Source organism: Hydractinia symbiolongicarpus, chromosome 12 (genome assembly GCF_029227915.1).
Source record: "Hydractinia symbiolongicarpus strain clone_291-10 chromosome 12, HSymV2.1, whole genome shotgun sequence".
In the NCBI taxonomy this organism is placed as follows: Eukaryota; Metazoa; Cnidaria; class Hydrozoa; order Anthoathecata; family Hydractiniidae; genus Hydractinia; species Hydractinia symbiolongicarpus.
In genome coordinates this window covers 21,532,245-21,549,697 of record NC_079886.1, presented here as the reverse complement: position 1 = coordinate 21,549,697, position 17,453 = coordinate 21,532,245, and the positions used below count along the sequence as shown (strand labels likewise).

The 17,453-nt window shown below is 36.3% G+C and overlaps 1 protein-coding gene across 1 annotated transcript; it reads left to right on the top strand.

The window, feature by feature from the left end:
• Positions 1-10,965: 10,965 nt before the first annotated feature.
• On the top strand, positions 10,966-14,009 carry LOC130622265 (coagulation factor V-like). The gene is made up of 5 exons (XM_057437708.1): positions 10,966-12,150; positions 12,511-12,735; positions 13,159-13,256; positions 13,336-13,558; positions 13,647-14,009. Exons 1-5 carry the CDS (start codon positions 11,919-11,921, stop codon positions 13,859-13,861), a joined length of 993 nt encoding a protein of 330 aa, XP_057293691.1. The 5' UTR covers positions 10,966-11,918; the 3' UTR covers positions 13,862-14,009.
• The last annotated feature ends 3,444 nt before the right edge of the window (positions 14,010-17,453 follow it).

Genomic DNA, 17,453 nt, shown 5'->3' with positions numbered 1-17,453 from the left:
TTATCCTAGCGATTCATCCGACTTCAAAAATGCATGATGCTATGGGGAGGGGGCACACTTTTTTCAGACTTCTCAGAAACAAGCTTACCAGTGAATTGTTTAAAATACGCGAGTCCTTTTTATTAGAACTTAGTTTATAAGAACATTGAGGCCAAAATTGGCTATAAATAAATTAAAAAAGTACGTAAAGACCATGCTTAGAAAATTTGACAATGAAAATCCAGGCCGTTAAAAAGTAAAATCGTTTCAGATGAACAACGCTGATGAAGGAGGTACTTGATTTCCCCAATTGCAACCAAATTTTAAATATTGGAGCCTTTTATCGTATTAAGTGACCAAGAAAGCCTCCCTTAACCTTTAATAACCATTGACTACGCCCCTGACAAACCTGATTTTTCGGTTGAGCCGCACACACAAGAGTTTAGTCAAAATTAATACGTTCTCGCAAAAATAACGTGTACATTTATCTGCATCCAGACAGTTAAACAGTTAAAGAAAAATATGACTTTTTCTGAAAAATTTTAAGAACATAAGTTCTTAATATTTATATTATTCACTCAAGATTAGAAATATATGACCAGTTTCACATTATTATATTTCCAGGTTAGACGTGGATTAAACTTTTTTGTCTTTAGATATGCTTTGAGTGGCTCCCAATTTGAATAAAAGAAACAGAACCGAGGAAGACGAAATTTGAATTAATTAACTTATTTAAAAAGGTACCATCAAACTCCAAAGGTTGAAAGAAACATCCTCGTCCCCAGGGTTTAATGTCAAACTCGCTAGCGGTTACTTGATGCAAAAAGGCAAAAAAAACCTGGGGACGAGGTTAAAAAAAGACAAGCACGACGCCTTTAGGTTTTGTGTGTGTTTATGACAGAATGTTTTATTGTTTGTTTTTATGGCAAGTTTATTGTTTTAAAAGACTTGTATTATTATACAGTCTAAGCTAGATATGCAAAAATAATGACAAAATTTGGAAAAAAGCGGACAAAAAGTACTTTATGTAGAATAAAACATACATTCTTCTCTCAACAGTTGTTTTTGCGGAGAGAGAAGGAGTTATGCTAGCGTTAAAACTTGCCAGAATTTTTCCTTTTTTAAAAATTTTTTTTGCACCTGTCGTTGGCATTATTGCTTAAGAGTAGATCAATGCAGGCGGGCGGATGTATATGAAAAACGTAGCTGTTCGGTCTTTTAATCATGTTGTATTGAAAACATCAGCAGAATAATTGTATGGTTTCAGTTAACCTTTTTCGTGCTGTCACACATCGGGGAACCAAATGAAGCACTGCGGATTTATATAAATAGGGTATCAATCAAAGGAAAAAAATTGTACCATTGCTAATTCAAAGTTATAATGGGGTAATGATAACTGGTCACAAACATGTTCGAAGTAGTTAAATTATTCGTTATCACTTTCTTTTAACGATGATTTCATTGTGTTTAAATCGCAAAGATCTGCCGCAAAAGATTTATCAGAGAAGCTAATTATTGAAAAGTATAAATAAACGCATCCGGCTTTCCATGAGTTTTCTTAAATAGTGGTAATTCCATTGGTTCTAAATTTCAAGAATCTTTTTTCCCCTAAAATCTACAAAACAGTACCATCACTCTTGTTTTCATTAGGGTGGTCCAGATTGTTAATGAATTAACCGCTTTGCAACAGGACCACCTAGCCTCGAATCACACTAATTTAAATGAATTTAGTTTTAAGACAAACACAAGAAATTACCACAGTTTTCAACACAGATTTATAACGCGGAATTGATTTTTGTTGTTGACTTTAATATTGTCGCACTTGTAGAAATGTTGGTTTAAGGAAGCAAAAAATGTTAAAGATTGTACCACCATTTTAAACAAAAAAAAAACTGAAATCACTTTTATTCGACTACTGTATCATGAAAATTTGAAAAACCTGGCGACAAAATACTTTCCAAAAAATGAATGTTTTTCCGAATTGATACAAAATTATTAGCAGGCATAAGGTTGGATCCACTGTCCTCAAAATGTGTTTGGCATTATTCTTAACCATTAACTAAAGAAGGTACAGTTTTTCCTTGTTGTACCGAACTTAGCACACACGGTAAACAAAACCATTAAAATCATTATTGCGGAAAGCGCATAAGAACACATATCTCAAAGATATAAAAATAAGCAAAGATAGAAGAGTCAGAGAAAGAAAAATCATGATTCTCCTTTTTTTGATTGGCATGGTAGTTCCACAGTTAATGGCATCATTGAATCTTAATGGTACAACATTAATTGGTGAGCTGAGTTATCCATATTGTTTCCCCTTCAGAGCAAGAGAAGGATCCTGTATGGTCATTACCACATTTGAGGATCAAGGAGAAGAGAATTACAAAAAAATCAAAAGCGAATACATTTGGGAACCGTCAAAATCAAAGTTGACATATGAAATACCATTACCAAGTAAGATTTACAGCAGTCACCCCTTATTGGCATTGGAAGCAAAAGTTAACATAGGTTTCTGCAAGTTGGCACCAGCCGGAAAACATGCCAGCTTTAAATCTAAAATAACAAGAATTGAGAAAAAGACGTGGGAAATCGTTGCTTCAAAATTTCTTGGACCAAAGTTAGAGCTATTATCAGGTATGCATTTAGTAGTAATATGTTTAGAGTTGCTTGTATTTGCAATCTGTTAGATCATTGCATTCTACTAGCTATAGAAATCAAAGGAGAGAAGTGTACTATTATTTGTTTTCTAACTTTGCTAAAGGCTATTTAAACGTTTAATTAATTTTCCTCCGTCATTCGATTAACCATCGTCATTTATAGGACATTCAGAAAAAGGTTACTAGGATGCTTACCATGTTTTTCTGCATGATTTATATGATGTTTGCTGATTTTACAACAAATTATTAGGTTATTATGTAAAGGGATTTGCGTAGAAGTCTATCGTGGTCTGTGCATAACACATGAGCTACTGCTACGTCAATCCAAACTTACATGCTACACTTACAGGATGATTTTTATGTTGTTTTCTTAATGTACATAGTCTGTTTTTTTTTTTTAGAAACTGATGAGTGTGTGCCAACAACAACATCAACAACAACAACAACAACAGAATCAACATCAACAGAATCTACATCAACAGCCGCTGTCACCACTGAACCACCAACCACCGCAGGTGAAACCACAACAACTGAGCCTGTCATTTCATCAACGAAAGTGACCGCTACTAAACCAGTTATCACAGCAACAAGGCCAATTACACTGATTACCAAACCAGCAACATCACCAAAGAAAACACCAGTTCAACCTACTACAAAATTATGTCCGGTGCATTGTCATAACCAATGTAATCCAGCTCATTGCACCGGTGTTTGTTGCCAGTCTGGAAAATAAAGAATTGTAATACAGATGTCGGAACAAAAGAAACTTTTATTAACTTTCCTTATAACTAGTAGTTTTGGATGAGCGAGTTGATATGCTGAATAGAGACTATAGAATAAAATTAATGGAAATACAATAAAGGCCTATCTTGAGAAATTTCCCTTTTTTGAATACACACCGACAAATTTAGTGTGTGTCTGGTTAATAATGAATGAAAATTTCGGCACTTTTTTTAAAGTATTAATTGCCTTTAATACGTTTTCTATTTTCTTAATACATTTTTCTTAATATATTTTCTTTCATTACTTATTTATATTAACTATTAGGATTTATTCGATAGCATTATGAAAAACAACGCGTGTATGTATCCCAAACAAATTTCAAATACTCCACGGCTATTTCTTCACCCACTTTGACTAATGAACAGTACAGCAACTCTTTAAAGAATTATGTAACCCGTGTTTTTTACACTACACGAAGAAATACGTCAACGATGCTTCAAATATACAAATATTAAAAAATATAACCTCTTTTGCCTTTTTGACATCGAAAACAGCGGCGAAAAAACTTATTGAGCTGAAGCGCTAGTGGTTTTGATATAGGCAACAAACCCTGAGGACGAGGATGATATAAATGTTGCTACATCTTAGAATTTAATTAAAGAACATGTTACGTTTATCCATCGTGTTAGCTGTCTGAACCTCCCCGTGCATTGCCTTTCACAAATTTTCTTTTTGCATCAAATACTCACACGCTTGATTAGGAACTAAAATCATCCCGTCCTCAAAGTTCTTTAAGATTAAAACTTTCGAGTTTATCTTAAAGGGATCTGGGGTCTAATTGAACTAAGATACCATTTTATTTGATATAAAACTGTCGCCTCTCTATGTTAATAAATACAGTCTTTCGTTAGCGCTAAAATAAATTCGTGCCACGGACACACGAAAAAGCAAATGCAATATATTTTTATCGACTTCCATGTGACAGAGGAATTGTGTTTTTTCTCACAAGTTATCGACTACTTTTATAGTAATAATCTTCGTTTTATCTGCCTGTTTGCAAGGCCAATGTCTTGCTAAATGTTTTACATGCATGAATTAGCAAAGGCGATATATGTCCAGCAAAAATATTTTTACGGCGCTTTCAACGGGTTAGCAGCTAATTTGTTATTGATCGAGGGCGTATGTTATTTAAAACGGGCGTGAATATGTGCTTGTTCTAAATGATACATGTATGGAGCTTGTTCAGTCGCTTATGCGAATCCTAGTTTGTATAGTTTCTACGTACAACTATGCATAACTTTTATTAGTTTTTATTAGAGTTAGGTTCTGAAGCTTTCTTTTCGAGTTAGATGATATTGTCGTCGTAGTATTAACTTGCGTGATTCTTTCAGGCAATCGTGCACCTCTATCGATACCGGTATTTAAACCGATGTGAAGAACGGTTGGATTATATAAGAGAATCTTTATTTAAAATCGATAAGTACAATTTATAAAATATAAGTTTAAAAAAACCATTCCCCATCCAATGACATAAAAATAGACTGGATAGGGAAAAGCTATTCAGAGACGCAGGTTAATATTCCCAAACAGATTGCAAACCTTATTTTGTTAAGTTGAATTCTGTTTCTAAAAACCAATTAATGTCCGGGGTTCTTCTTGATAACAAATACTAAACGTATATAGAAGGGTTTCAAACTGCATTTTGTTTTGAATACCTCCTTTAGTTATAACGTTAAATCAATGCATCTAATTGAGAAGCAGATACAAAGGTGTTACGTTTAGGAAATCCTTGGACGAAATTAGTCACTGTGCCAATAAGATTTTTATGCCACAGGAATGATAATTATAACTGATTAATAAAAGCCGTCTTTTGTCTGTTGAAGCGGTCTTCAATCTTCAATCTACAAATAACAAATGCGATACAAAAATGCTGAATAACCCTCACATAGCATCCTTGTCATACAGAATTATTTTCAATGGAGGCAAACAGATGCCCAATGATGCATGTATACTTATGGTAAAAACACTTACAAAGACATGCAACAATAGGAGATATTAAGGTCATGTTTGCACGTATGTAGATATAAAAATGATACTGACTATAACAGTCTTTAGTTGGTTATGTGTAAATCATGTAGTTTTGCTTCCCACAAATCCATTTGGAAAAAAAATGGTTGGAGATATTGCCTTTACGAATAATTTTCCTGAAAATCTCCCACGTGGTTCTTGTTTAATCGTTCGGTTATATAAACACCCACGAACAGACAGGGAAAAAGTAATATCATGGATGATTGTCGACAATCCAACTTCGCTCAACAAAACGTACGAATTGTCATTAGAAGACGAGGAAGAATTGCGTATGGCAGAATTAGCAGTTGAATCTGTCGTAAATGTTGGATGGTGTGATACAAGTGATAGTAAGGAGAAGAGAAAGAACGACTTTGTGAGTCCGCTAAGAAATATTAACTTAAGTGTACTGCGAGGTAAAGATGATGCAGCAATCATTAAAGGACCAAACTTGTCAATACGACCAGGTAAGTTAGTAATTTTAAACTGTCAACATGACATCACAAAAAAAAGAATTAAAGAATTACTTTATTGTTTTAAGTGTTAACTTCTAATATTATGTGGAGTTATTTTTTTGGTAAATATATATATATTATATATATATATATATATATATATATATATATATATATATATATATATATATATATATATATATATATATATATATATATATATATATATATATATATATATATATATATATATATATATATATATATATATATATATATATATATATATAATATTGGTAAGGTTAAAAAGTAAATACGACTTGTATACAACTTAAAGTTTCACGCATCATGCGATCATCAGGTATACATATAAAGTATAAAAAACTTTTACAAACGTTTTATATAAACTGCTAGTAATCACTTTAAATATACCATATCAAGATAATTATCTTAACCATTGTAATTCAATAAAAACTTTCTTTCGTGCAAACACTTAGACAGCAATTCAGATCTTTTATTTAAAAGGTGTGGGTGCTTTGACGTCAATATTTCAAACTTTTCGACCAAGCATAGGGCGCACCGCTTTGTGATGTTGGTGTAGGGGGCCACCCTTTTTTTTACAGACCACTTCAGGGTGTATGGTGCTTTTTCGTCCTTGAGCTCCCAAATGTACTTGGCAAGTGTCGTTTTCGCAAGGTGTCTGTGCTGAAAGGATGATTTGTGGACGCCATAACGCAACTTAAACTTTCCACTGGCTAGGCCAATGTACAGTTTGGTTGGTTTTTCTGGGCTCGCTACTTCGCAATTATAAACCACGTCTTCGACTTTGCAGTTTCCTGGCAAAGGACAGTTTGGTTTGTTGCTCCTCTGGCAGTTGCAGCCTGCCTCCTTAGGTTTTGTTTTGCCGACGTTTGCATTGTGGCTTTTGACGATTCGCTCGAAGTTTCGCGTGCAGGAATAGCTCACTTTCACATTGTTCCTGTTCAGGATCTTGTGCAGAGCGCTGTTTTTTCCGAAGTGTTTGTCGATGAGCTTCAGGAACACTTGGGCGACTTTCGTTTCAACGTTCTTGTTATATGGTGGGTTGAACCATATGATGTTTCTCGAACGGTTTCGGCTAGCTTTTGGCACGTTCTTCTTGTACGCTAGTTTGTCGGTGTACCCGCTTTGCTTTAGCGCATCTTCGTATTCAGGTTTGGTTTCGTTGAACACGGTTTCGTTGGAGGAGTTCTGCGCAAGACGCTCGGCTATCGATTGTGGCAGTTGCTTTAGGATGTTGGGTGGGTGGTTCGACGACGTGTGCACGTAAAGGATTTTGTCGTTGGGCTTCTTGTATGGCCGAAACACTTTCTCGGTGAGGTTGAGTGTAACGTCCAAGAAGTCAACTTCCTTTAGGTTTGCTTCAATTTCGATACTGAAACCGAAACTCTTGAAGGTTTTCACGATCTCCTTTCGCATTCGGTCTGTTCTTTGAGCATTGAAACCGCGAAGCACAATCAGCCCATCGTCTCGGTACAGCCCAGCGTTCTCTTTCGGAAGTATCGTCGTTAGTTTTGACAATATGAAGGTTCCGACTAACTCACATATTTCGGCGCCGTCGAAACTTCCCATCGTGACGTCGAACAAACTTTCAGTTGCTTTTTTACGCCATGCTTCTCCGCTGTTGAAAAGGAGGGATTTGCGGCAGTGCTTTATTACACGCACCTCTTCATCGCTGATGGTTGTTTTTTGCTTTGCGAACTCGATTGCTTTGTCCAAGGTGTCGCTCGTAATGGAAGGATAGAATTCCTTTATGTCCAGCTGGACAAAAGTACATTCTTCCTTTTTCTCGATCGCCTCGAACCAACTCAATACCTGCTTGGTGTTCTTCCATTGCTGGACGCTCAGCTGTTCAACAAGCTCTTTGTTAATGCGCTCGAGGATCGCTTTGCTAATCTTTCCAAGTTCGCTTTTTGCAGGGTTTATAAGGCGGCACGCTGGGTTCGAACGAAAGTTTTCTTTGTGATCCTTCAACGTGACGTACGCTTCAGAATGCGCGATTCGGTCGATTCGGTCATCAAGCTTGCGCTGCGCTGCGATTTGGCTTGCTTCAGCGTTGATTGTCTGCTCGATTCTCCCGTGCGCTTTGCGATATGTCTTTGTGACATTTTCGCTAAGAATCTTTTTGTGTTCGTCAGGTGTCAACTCGTATAGATTATTCGTCTTGTCAGCAAAAACAAATATGTTCGGAGATTTTTGGATCTCTTCAATATCTGCTTTTAGTTTCGTCTGAAACTCGTCGTTGGTTTCTTTGAACAAGATTTTGTTCACTATCTCGAACGCTTCCCTCTCGAACTCGTCTAAGGCATCGTTTTGCGGTGGTGGGTTGCGTGATTTGAAGCCAAAGGTTTCACGGTTTTGTGTGTCATTTTCGTCTACATTGAGAAAGAAGTGTGTTTTCCATCGAATTCGTTTGATCACGCTGTGAATCTTTTCCCTACACCAGACAAACAATCGTATCTACTGCTGTTAACGGAAAAGATTCACAGCGTGATCAAACGAATTCGATGGAAAACACACTTCTTTCTCAATGTAGACGAAAATGACACACAAAACCGTGAAACCTTTGGCTTCAAATCACGCAACCCACCACCGCAAAACGATGCCTTAGACGAGTTCGAGAGGGAAGCGTTCGAGATAGTGAACAAAATCTTGTTCAAAGAAACCAACGACGAGTTTCAGACGAAACTAAAAGCAGATATTGAAGAGATCCAAAAATCTCCGAACATATTTGTTTTTGCTGACAAGACGAATAATCTATACGAGTTGACACCTGACGAACACAAAAAGATTCTTAGCGAAAATGTCACAAAGACATATCGCAAAGCGCACGGGAGAATCGAGCAGACAATCAACGCTGAAGCAAGCCAAATCGCAGCGCAGCGCAAGCTTGATGACCGAATCGACCGAATCGCGCATTCTGAAGCGTACGTCACGTTGAAGGATCACAAAGAAAACTTTCGTTCGAACCCAGCGTGCCGCCTTATAAACCCTGCAAAAAGCGAACTTGGAAAGATTAGCAAAGCGATCCTCGAGCGCATTAACAAAGAGCTTGTTGAACAGCTGAGCGTCCAGCAATGGAAGAACACCAAGCAGGTATTGAGTTGGTTCGAGGCGATCGAGAAAAAGGAAGAATGTACTTTTGTCCAGCTGGACATAAAGGAATTCTATCCTTCCATTACGAGCGACACCTTGGACAAAGCAATCGAGTTCGCAAAGCAAAAAACAACCATCAGCGATGAAGAGGTGCGTGTAATAAAGCACTGCCGCAAATCCCTCCTTTTCAACAGCGGAGAAGCATGGCGTAAAAAAGCAACTGAAAGTTTGTTCGACGTCACGATGGGAAGTTTCGACGGCGCCGAAATATGTGAGTTAGTCGGAACCTTCATATTGTCAAAACTAACGACGATACTTCCGAAAGAGAACGCTGGGCTGTACCGAGACGATGGGCTGATTGTGCTTCGCGGTTTCAATGCTCAAAGAACAGACCGAATGCGAAAGGAGATCGTGAAAACCTTCAAGAGTTTCGGTTTCAGTATCGAAATTGAAGCAAACCTAAAGGAAGTTGACTTCTTGGACGTTACACTCAACCTCACCGAGAAAGTGTTTCGGCCATACAAGAAGCCCAACGACAAAATCCTTTACGTGCACACGTCGTCGAACCACCCACCCAACATCCTAAAGCAACTGCCACAATCGATAGCCGAGCGTCTTGCGCAGAACTCCTCCAACGAAACCGTGTTCAACGAAACCAAACCTGAATACGAAGATGCGCTAAAGCAAAGCGGGTACACCGACAAACTAGCGTACAAGAAGAACGTGCCAAAAGCTAGCCGAAACCGTTCGAGAAACATCATATGGTTCAACCCACCATATAACAAGAACGTTGAAACGAAAGTCGCCCAAGTGTTCCTGAAGCTCATCGACAAACACTTCGGAAAAAACAGCGCTCTGCACAAGATCCTGAACAGGAACAATGTGAAAGTGAGCTATTCCTGCACGCGAAACTTCGAGCGAATCGTCAAAAGCCACAATGCAAACGTCGGCAAAACAAAACCTAAGGAGGCAGGCTGCAACTGCCAGAGGAGCAACAAACCAAACTGTCCTTTGCCAGGAAACTGCAAAGTCGAAGACGTGGTTTATAATTGCGAAGTAGCGAGCCCAGAAAAACCAACCAAACTGTACATTGGCCTAGCCAGTGGAAAGTTTAAGTTGCGTTATGGCGTCCACAAATCATCCTTTCAGCACAGACACCTTGCGAAAACGACACTTGCCAAGTACATTTGGGAGCTCAAGGACGAAAAAGCACCATACACCCTGAAGTGGTCTGTAAAAAAAAGGGTGGCCCCCTACACCAACATCACAAAGCGGTGCGCCCTATGCTTGGTCGAAAAGTTTGAAATATTGACGTCAAAGCACCCACACCTTTTAAATAAAAGATCTGAATTGCTGTCTAAGTGTTTGCACGAAAGAAAGTTTTTATTGAATTACAATGGTTAAGATAATTATCTTGATATGGTATATTTAAAGTGATTACTAGCAGTTTATATAAAACGTTTGTAAAAGTTTTTTATACTTTATATGTATACCTGATGATCGCATGATGCGTGAAACTTTAAGTTGTATACAAGTCGTATTTACTTTTTAACCTTACCAATATTATTAAGGCTCTGTATGATTTTACATCGAGCACTCTAATTTGTTATTACAAGTTAAATATATGGTATATATATATATATATATATATATATATATATATATATATATATATATATATATATATATATATATATATATATATATATATATATATATATATATATATATATATATATATATATATATATATATATATATATATATATATATATATATATATATATATATATATATATATATATATATATATATATATATATATATATATATATATATATATATATATATATATATATATATATATATATATATATATATATATATATATATATATATATATATATATATATATATATATATATATATATATATATATATATATATATATATATATATATATATATATATATATATATATATATATATATATATATATCTATATATATATACCACCACAACAACAACAACCAACCTACCAACAGAATCTACCACAGGATCAACAAAACGACCATCTACATCGAAAGAAACAACAACAACAATTGTGAAGTCGTCATCTACAACATCTTCATCTACGTCATCACCGTTAACATCATTGCCATCCACATCATCGCCATCCACGTCTTCTTTTACAACGTCATCGTCTACGACATCCTCTACGTCGCCGTCTACAACACAAACGTCTACCACAAAAGCGACGACACCACTTGAATGTGTGTTATCACCGTACAAAGTGATATGCAAAGATAAAAGCAATTGTTTAGACTCTACTCAAATATGCGACAACAAAATAGACTGTAAAGATGGTAGCGATGAAGATAAATGTCCGACTTTGTGTCCCAACTGTTCAAGGTTGAATTTTAAATGTCACAAGACATGCCAATGCACGCCAGTGGAATACGTTTGTGATGGCAAAAATGATTGTACGGATGAATCAGATGAATTGGGTTGTCCAAAAATAAGTACGTCAACTTCACCGACCCCTTTTCCGCCCACAACTACGCTCACCACACTGCCTCCCACTACACTACCGCCCTGTCCAAACAACAAAATTTACAAACCTTGTCAAAGAATTTGTCAGGGTAAGTGCACATTTTTGTTGGATAAATGTATCGAATCCAGCAGGTCATGCAAGCCAGGTTGTGGTTGTCCTCAAGGACTTGTTGGAAATGGTACGTTTTGTGTGCTTCCGTCAGCTTGTCCGTGCTACGATCCAGTTTTGAGACTATATTTTCGTGCTGAGCAGAATTGGAATCGAACATCATGCGAAATCTGTAGCTGTTTTAACGATGCTGTTACATGTGCGAAGAAACCTTGTGAGAAATTATACTGTGTCCCTCCTATGACCCTAAAAACGAAACCTGGTGACTGCTGCCCCACTTGTGTCGCTGGCACCTTCCAGCCAACCACACTCGCTACAACGTCCAAACCCACATGTCTACTCAGTGAGTTTTTATGTGGTAATGGGCAATGTATACCAAAACACTGGGTTTGTGATGATGAGAGAGATTGTTTTCACGCTGATGACGAGCGCAACTGCACAACGAAAAAGCCATATTGCTTCGCTCCAATAGGTAGCCTTACAATTTTTTTAACATGATTTTATTTAAACGGTTGATAGGAATGCTTAAATCTACTTTTTTCGCATGCAGGATTTTCAATTCAAGGAAGTGTAGGGAGTTGTCGTGAATTTCAATGGGTGTAAAATGTGAACCTGTTTTTCAATATATTCAAAGGGAAATATATATTTAATATATAGAATATATATTGCAGTATATATTTAAAGCAAACACATCAGCTTCTGGTTGAAGGGCAGGAGAAAATAAAGAATTTATCGACCTTTATTTATAGAAAGCCTTTACCACAAAAATATGACAAATTTTTGTTTTCATTGCATGCAAACATTTCAGCCATTTTCTATTTTGTCCATTTAGGTGTGGCCAATCCTAGCATCATCAAAGCTTCAGCGTTTGCATCTAGTTCACATCAGTACTCCATACGGGGACCTGTGTTCCAGGCATCTAATGCGAGACTGAATCACAGAGAAAAACTGAACGTGACTGCAGGAGCGTGGTGCGCGAATATATATGTTTCCGGAATACATTGGATAAGTGTCGACCTCGGACAAATCTACACTGTAAATAAAATTGCTGTTCAAAGTAAGATGTTTAATAGCTTGCCCTGTTTAATGTTGTTGTTGTTAAAGTATTGTATTTATAAATTCTTAAATCAATGAGTAATCGTAAGTAACGCCACGTGGTTTGCACCAAATTATGCGCGCAGCACCAAATTATTGCGCGCGTACAACTCAACATCACTTGATTCGCATCAAATTATTGCGCGCCACAACTCAATGTCACGTGGTTTGCATCCAATTATGCGTGTGCACAACTCAGCATGACTTAATTCGCCTCAAATTATTGCGCGCGCACAACTCAACGTCACATAGTTTGCACTAAATTATAGTGTACGCACAACTAAACATCACTTGATTCGCATCTAATTATTGCGCGCGCACAATTGATTCCGCATTCATAACAGAGCGAAGAAATGTCATCACCGACGTCACACTTCTCTTTTAGGTCGAGACAGTGCAATTGCGTTCATCCGAAATTTTAAACTCAAGTATAGCATCAACCAGTACGATTTTCAATATTATAAATTGCACGGAAATGTTAAGGTGAATTTTTTTTACATTTTTAGTGACGCGGTTGCTTTTGTGGTTGTGTTTTGTGTAATCTACATTGTTTTTTTTCCAGATTTTCTCTGGTAACAGAAGAGTCAACCAGGTTGTTTACCGAAAATTCGAACACGCCATCCAAGCACGTGTCATACGACTTGAAGTTGTCAAATATTACGGCAGACCTTGTTTACGATTCGAGTTATACGGTTGTATTAACACTAGTTTGACCACCACCCCTACGGAGAGCGGCCCTACAACAGTGACAGGTGGTGTTAAACGTTCTACACAAACGACTAAAGGTATTCTTGTTTGTTATGTTCGTCTGTTTGTTTGTTTGTTGGTTTGCTTTTGTTTATCTCACCTTAATATTCTATCGGTGATTTTTAGCTACTACTTTGTGTCCACGCAACTCCACTTGTTTGTGCATCAATACATGCAATAGTCTCGCAAAAGACCCGCGTGGTTGTCATAGATTACAATGCATTGACGCTTGCTCCTGTCCGAAATATTTTAAATACAGTAAAAGAACTGGTTATTGCCACTCAGACCCGAAGTGTCCGTGTGTGCGAAATGGAAAGGTTTTTGTGGTGGGTTGTTTCTAGCTTTGACTGGGCTGCTGTAGTTTGTTTCCAAAATTTGGCACAGTAAATTTATAAAAGTATGCTTAAAATGACATCGAAATTTACAATATACCTTTTTCAGGCCATAACTTGAAAATGTTTGTTAATTTCATATCCAGTACCATTTTGGTCCAAAGTAGACTAGGAAAAAAATGAAATATTCTCCCCAAAAAGTTCCGATCTCGGTCTTTGAATTTACTTTTTAATTTAAGGCACAATGTGAGACTTCATTTTTAAGCCGCGTTGCTCTCTTATGCTGTTTTTGAGAAACTTGTTATGCACTCGAGTAATTATAGCCACCTAATCAAAGATAAATTTTACGATTTTTTACTAAAACTGTTTTATGAGGGAACTGTCAATATATGATTTAAACACATAACCAAAAAAATATTTGAGACTTAAAATTGTTAAGTCTCACCCATGTCTTGACTTTTGTGAGGTATCAATCAAGTCGATTCGAATATTTGTTTTCAAAATTTGTCTTCTTTAATCTTTTCTCAAGGTGCTCTTCGAAAAAAAGGTTCGCTGCACCACGTCACTACAGAAAGGGAAACTGCATTATGACGTTATGGCATTCTCATCCCCAGAGCTCATTGAGATCAAAACCTCGATAGCTAGATTGTTTATCTCGAAGAGCTCTAGGGTGGAGATTGGCCTTATGGTTTTCATTTTCACGCAGTATTTACCTAGTTGTGTGTTCTATTAAATGATATTTAAGATCATACTAAACGTATTTTAAAATGTATAATGTTACAACTTTCTACTATGCTAGCCTTTGCTGGACCATCCACAACGCAGAATCCAATCTCAACAGCAAAACCTAGAAATATAGTAACAGTTACCAAGCCAGTCACATTGCATCCAAATGCAGACGTAGAAGTGAATCAAGAAAATGTAAGAGAGAGAAACAGAACAACACCCAAACCACCAGAGTGTCCTTCGTATTGCAATAATCAATGTGTTGACGTTTTTTGTCCATCCAGTTGCTGCGTACTGTCTGGAAAGTGATATTTTGATAATACATGTTCTATAAGAGAAAGCAGGAAGTTGTTCAGTTTTAATTTAGAACTTTTCATATATACTTCACGGATAGTTATGTAGTTTGACAAGGAAATAAAAGTTATGTGTCTCACATCTGTTATAGGCTATTTTTTCGATTTTTCTTTTCTTTAACTTGTGTTTTTATCTATTTTTTATATTGTGCATGTCATGTTTTATTTCCAATAAATATATCTCCAGCAGAATTGTTGGGGATATCATCGTCCATATTGTAAAATACTCAAACACATTTCCAGCAGACTCATAAAATCTCGTTTTAGTTGTTGCCTCATGATTTTGTAGTTAAAGGGATCCTAGAACACAAAATGAAAATCTTCCCTTTGAAAGTAATAATATTCTTAAATACAAAAATAATTTTTACATTTTGTGTATTGAAATCAAAACAAAAAGGATTCGGATTATTTTATTGTAAAAACATTTTGTGGCTTAGATTAGCATCCATTTTGTTATTTTCAAATAATTGCGTAAAGTAATCGAATCATTGTCAAATCATCATATCCAAGACTACTGATTGTAATGGTCAGATGTCCGGATTCTTTTTTAATATCTGAAAATGTTGGTAGCTATTAAATAATCAAATCTAAACAAAAAACACCATGTTTTTGATTGGTTCACGTGTTTCCACCATGTTTTTGATTGGTTCACGTGTTTCTACCATGTTTTTGATTGGTTCAAGTTTTTCTACCATGTTTTTGATTGGTTCAAGTTTTTCTACCATGTTTTTTATTGGTTCAAGTTTTTCTACCATGTTTTTGATTGGTTCACGTGTTTCCACATAAGCAACTCTACAGACCGTATAAGGACCACAATATTAATTTGAGCCACTTTTGCTAGTTTTCGTGAAAGAAGCCATTTTTTAGACCCTGCTCACACGTTGCGGATATAGATTAACTTTACAGATAGGGTGTCTGTCCACGTGGATACTGAGACTATTCTATAAATAATTTCGTTTAGGGAAGAAATTTTAGCGAGAAATTTATTTGGCGAATGACGAGAATTTTTGTTTAAGGAGAAACATGTAGGGTGATTTTTTTACAATAACAAATGTAAACTTATATGAAAAGAAGGTCACTCCTGTCAAATATCAAAATCAAAAACATATTCTCTGATCATTAGAAAGAACAATTAATGTTTTCATACGGTGAAAAAAATTCATTTTAGGGGAATTAAACCTGGCGTTTTTTTTGTTTTTTTTTTGCTAAATTTTCTTCCCCGCTAAGATTTTTTCCTTAGGATGATGTTGAGTTTAAATAACAGCGAGTTGACGACGGCTGTGTTTTTAATTGAAACAAAGTTACGAATGATTAAGATCTGCATAAGAAGCGACATGCAATCTATCTGCATTTAAAACATCAACATAAAAGAAGCAAAGCACATCATCGATTGCATTGTTCGTAAATTGTAGTCATTGTAGGTAGTATTTGTTTGGATTATGCACAATCGGATTTTCGGATATATGCACGTAAATACTATTGCACAGAGCGTTGTCAGATATGCTCCTCCTATTGTGACATCGCAGAAATTCAAATGTTTTCTGGAAACATACTTGTACATTGCATGCAGCTTCAATAATGTGAAAAAATAGTTTGAAAGATGCCGATAACACGTGTTTACAGAAAGTCATGTTGTATCATCACCTCAAGTTTTCTCTACTGAGAAATGTCACAAATAGACACTTATTTTCCGCTGAGGGACCGACAGTCTGAAGCCAATGATGCTGATAATAATTATGCTAAAAATAGAATGCAGATAACAAAAGCCACGAAATGAAAAAGAGGTGCTTTGCATGTTGTATGCTATGCACTGTTCAGTAAAGAATAAGTCATAAAGCTTTTTATAAACAGTCTTCCAACCAATTAGTTTCCAGATTCTAGTTTCCAGTCTTCATCTTTGTTCAATAATTTTTTTTATAAATTTATGGTTAAAAAAAAGAGAGCGAAAGAATGGAAACCCGCGGTTTCATTTTACACAGTGTCTTCCGGGTTGTGCTGAATAACTTTTTGTGCTTTCAAATCATGTCAAGCGAAGAATAAAAACACAGCGAAGCAGAAAATACATTACTATCACGTCATACAAACATTCTCACGAGGAATAATAACTCAACTGATTGCAAATAAATTCTTTCAATAAAATTCTACAAAACTTATTTCTACGGAAGACATGTCAACACAGAATGTTTAGACGACACGAAATTATCGCGAAATGCACTCTACTTGTTGCAGCCTTGATCCTACTTGCAGACACAGCTAAATCAATGGTGGATTTAACTGGAATAAGAGTGGAAGGTGGTATTACTTACAGCAAGCGCTTCCCTTACCAACTACCAGCAGGATCCTGTCTTGTCGTAATGTTATACAAAGCAGCTTTAAACAATGAAGATGCAGTGAGATTAGGACAAGACGTTATTCACGATCCGCAACGAAGCAAGCATTCCTCATATTCTGTTAAGTTTTACGACACGAAAATTAGCAGAGAGGACGCTAAATTTTTGTATGTGTCGGCTTTTGTCAATGTT

Excerpts from the sequence above, each read along its gene's own strand:
- LOC130622265 (XM_057437708.1), top strand. The coding sequence starts at position 11,919 with ATGACCCTAAAAACGAAACCTGGTGACTGCTGCCCCACTTGTGTCGCT. Across the intron at positions 12,151-12,510 it reads ATATTGCTTCGCTCCAATAG|GTGTGGCCAATCCTAGCATC; the intron begins GTAGCCTTACAA and ends TTGTCCATTTAG. Across the intron at positions 12,736-13,158 it reads AAATAAAATTGCTGTTCAAA|GTCGAGACAGTGCAATTGCG; the intron begins GTAAGATGTTTA and ends CTTCTCTTTTAG.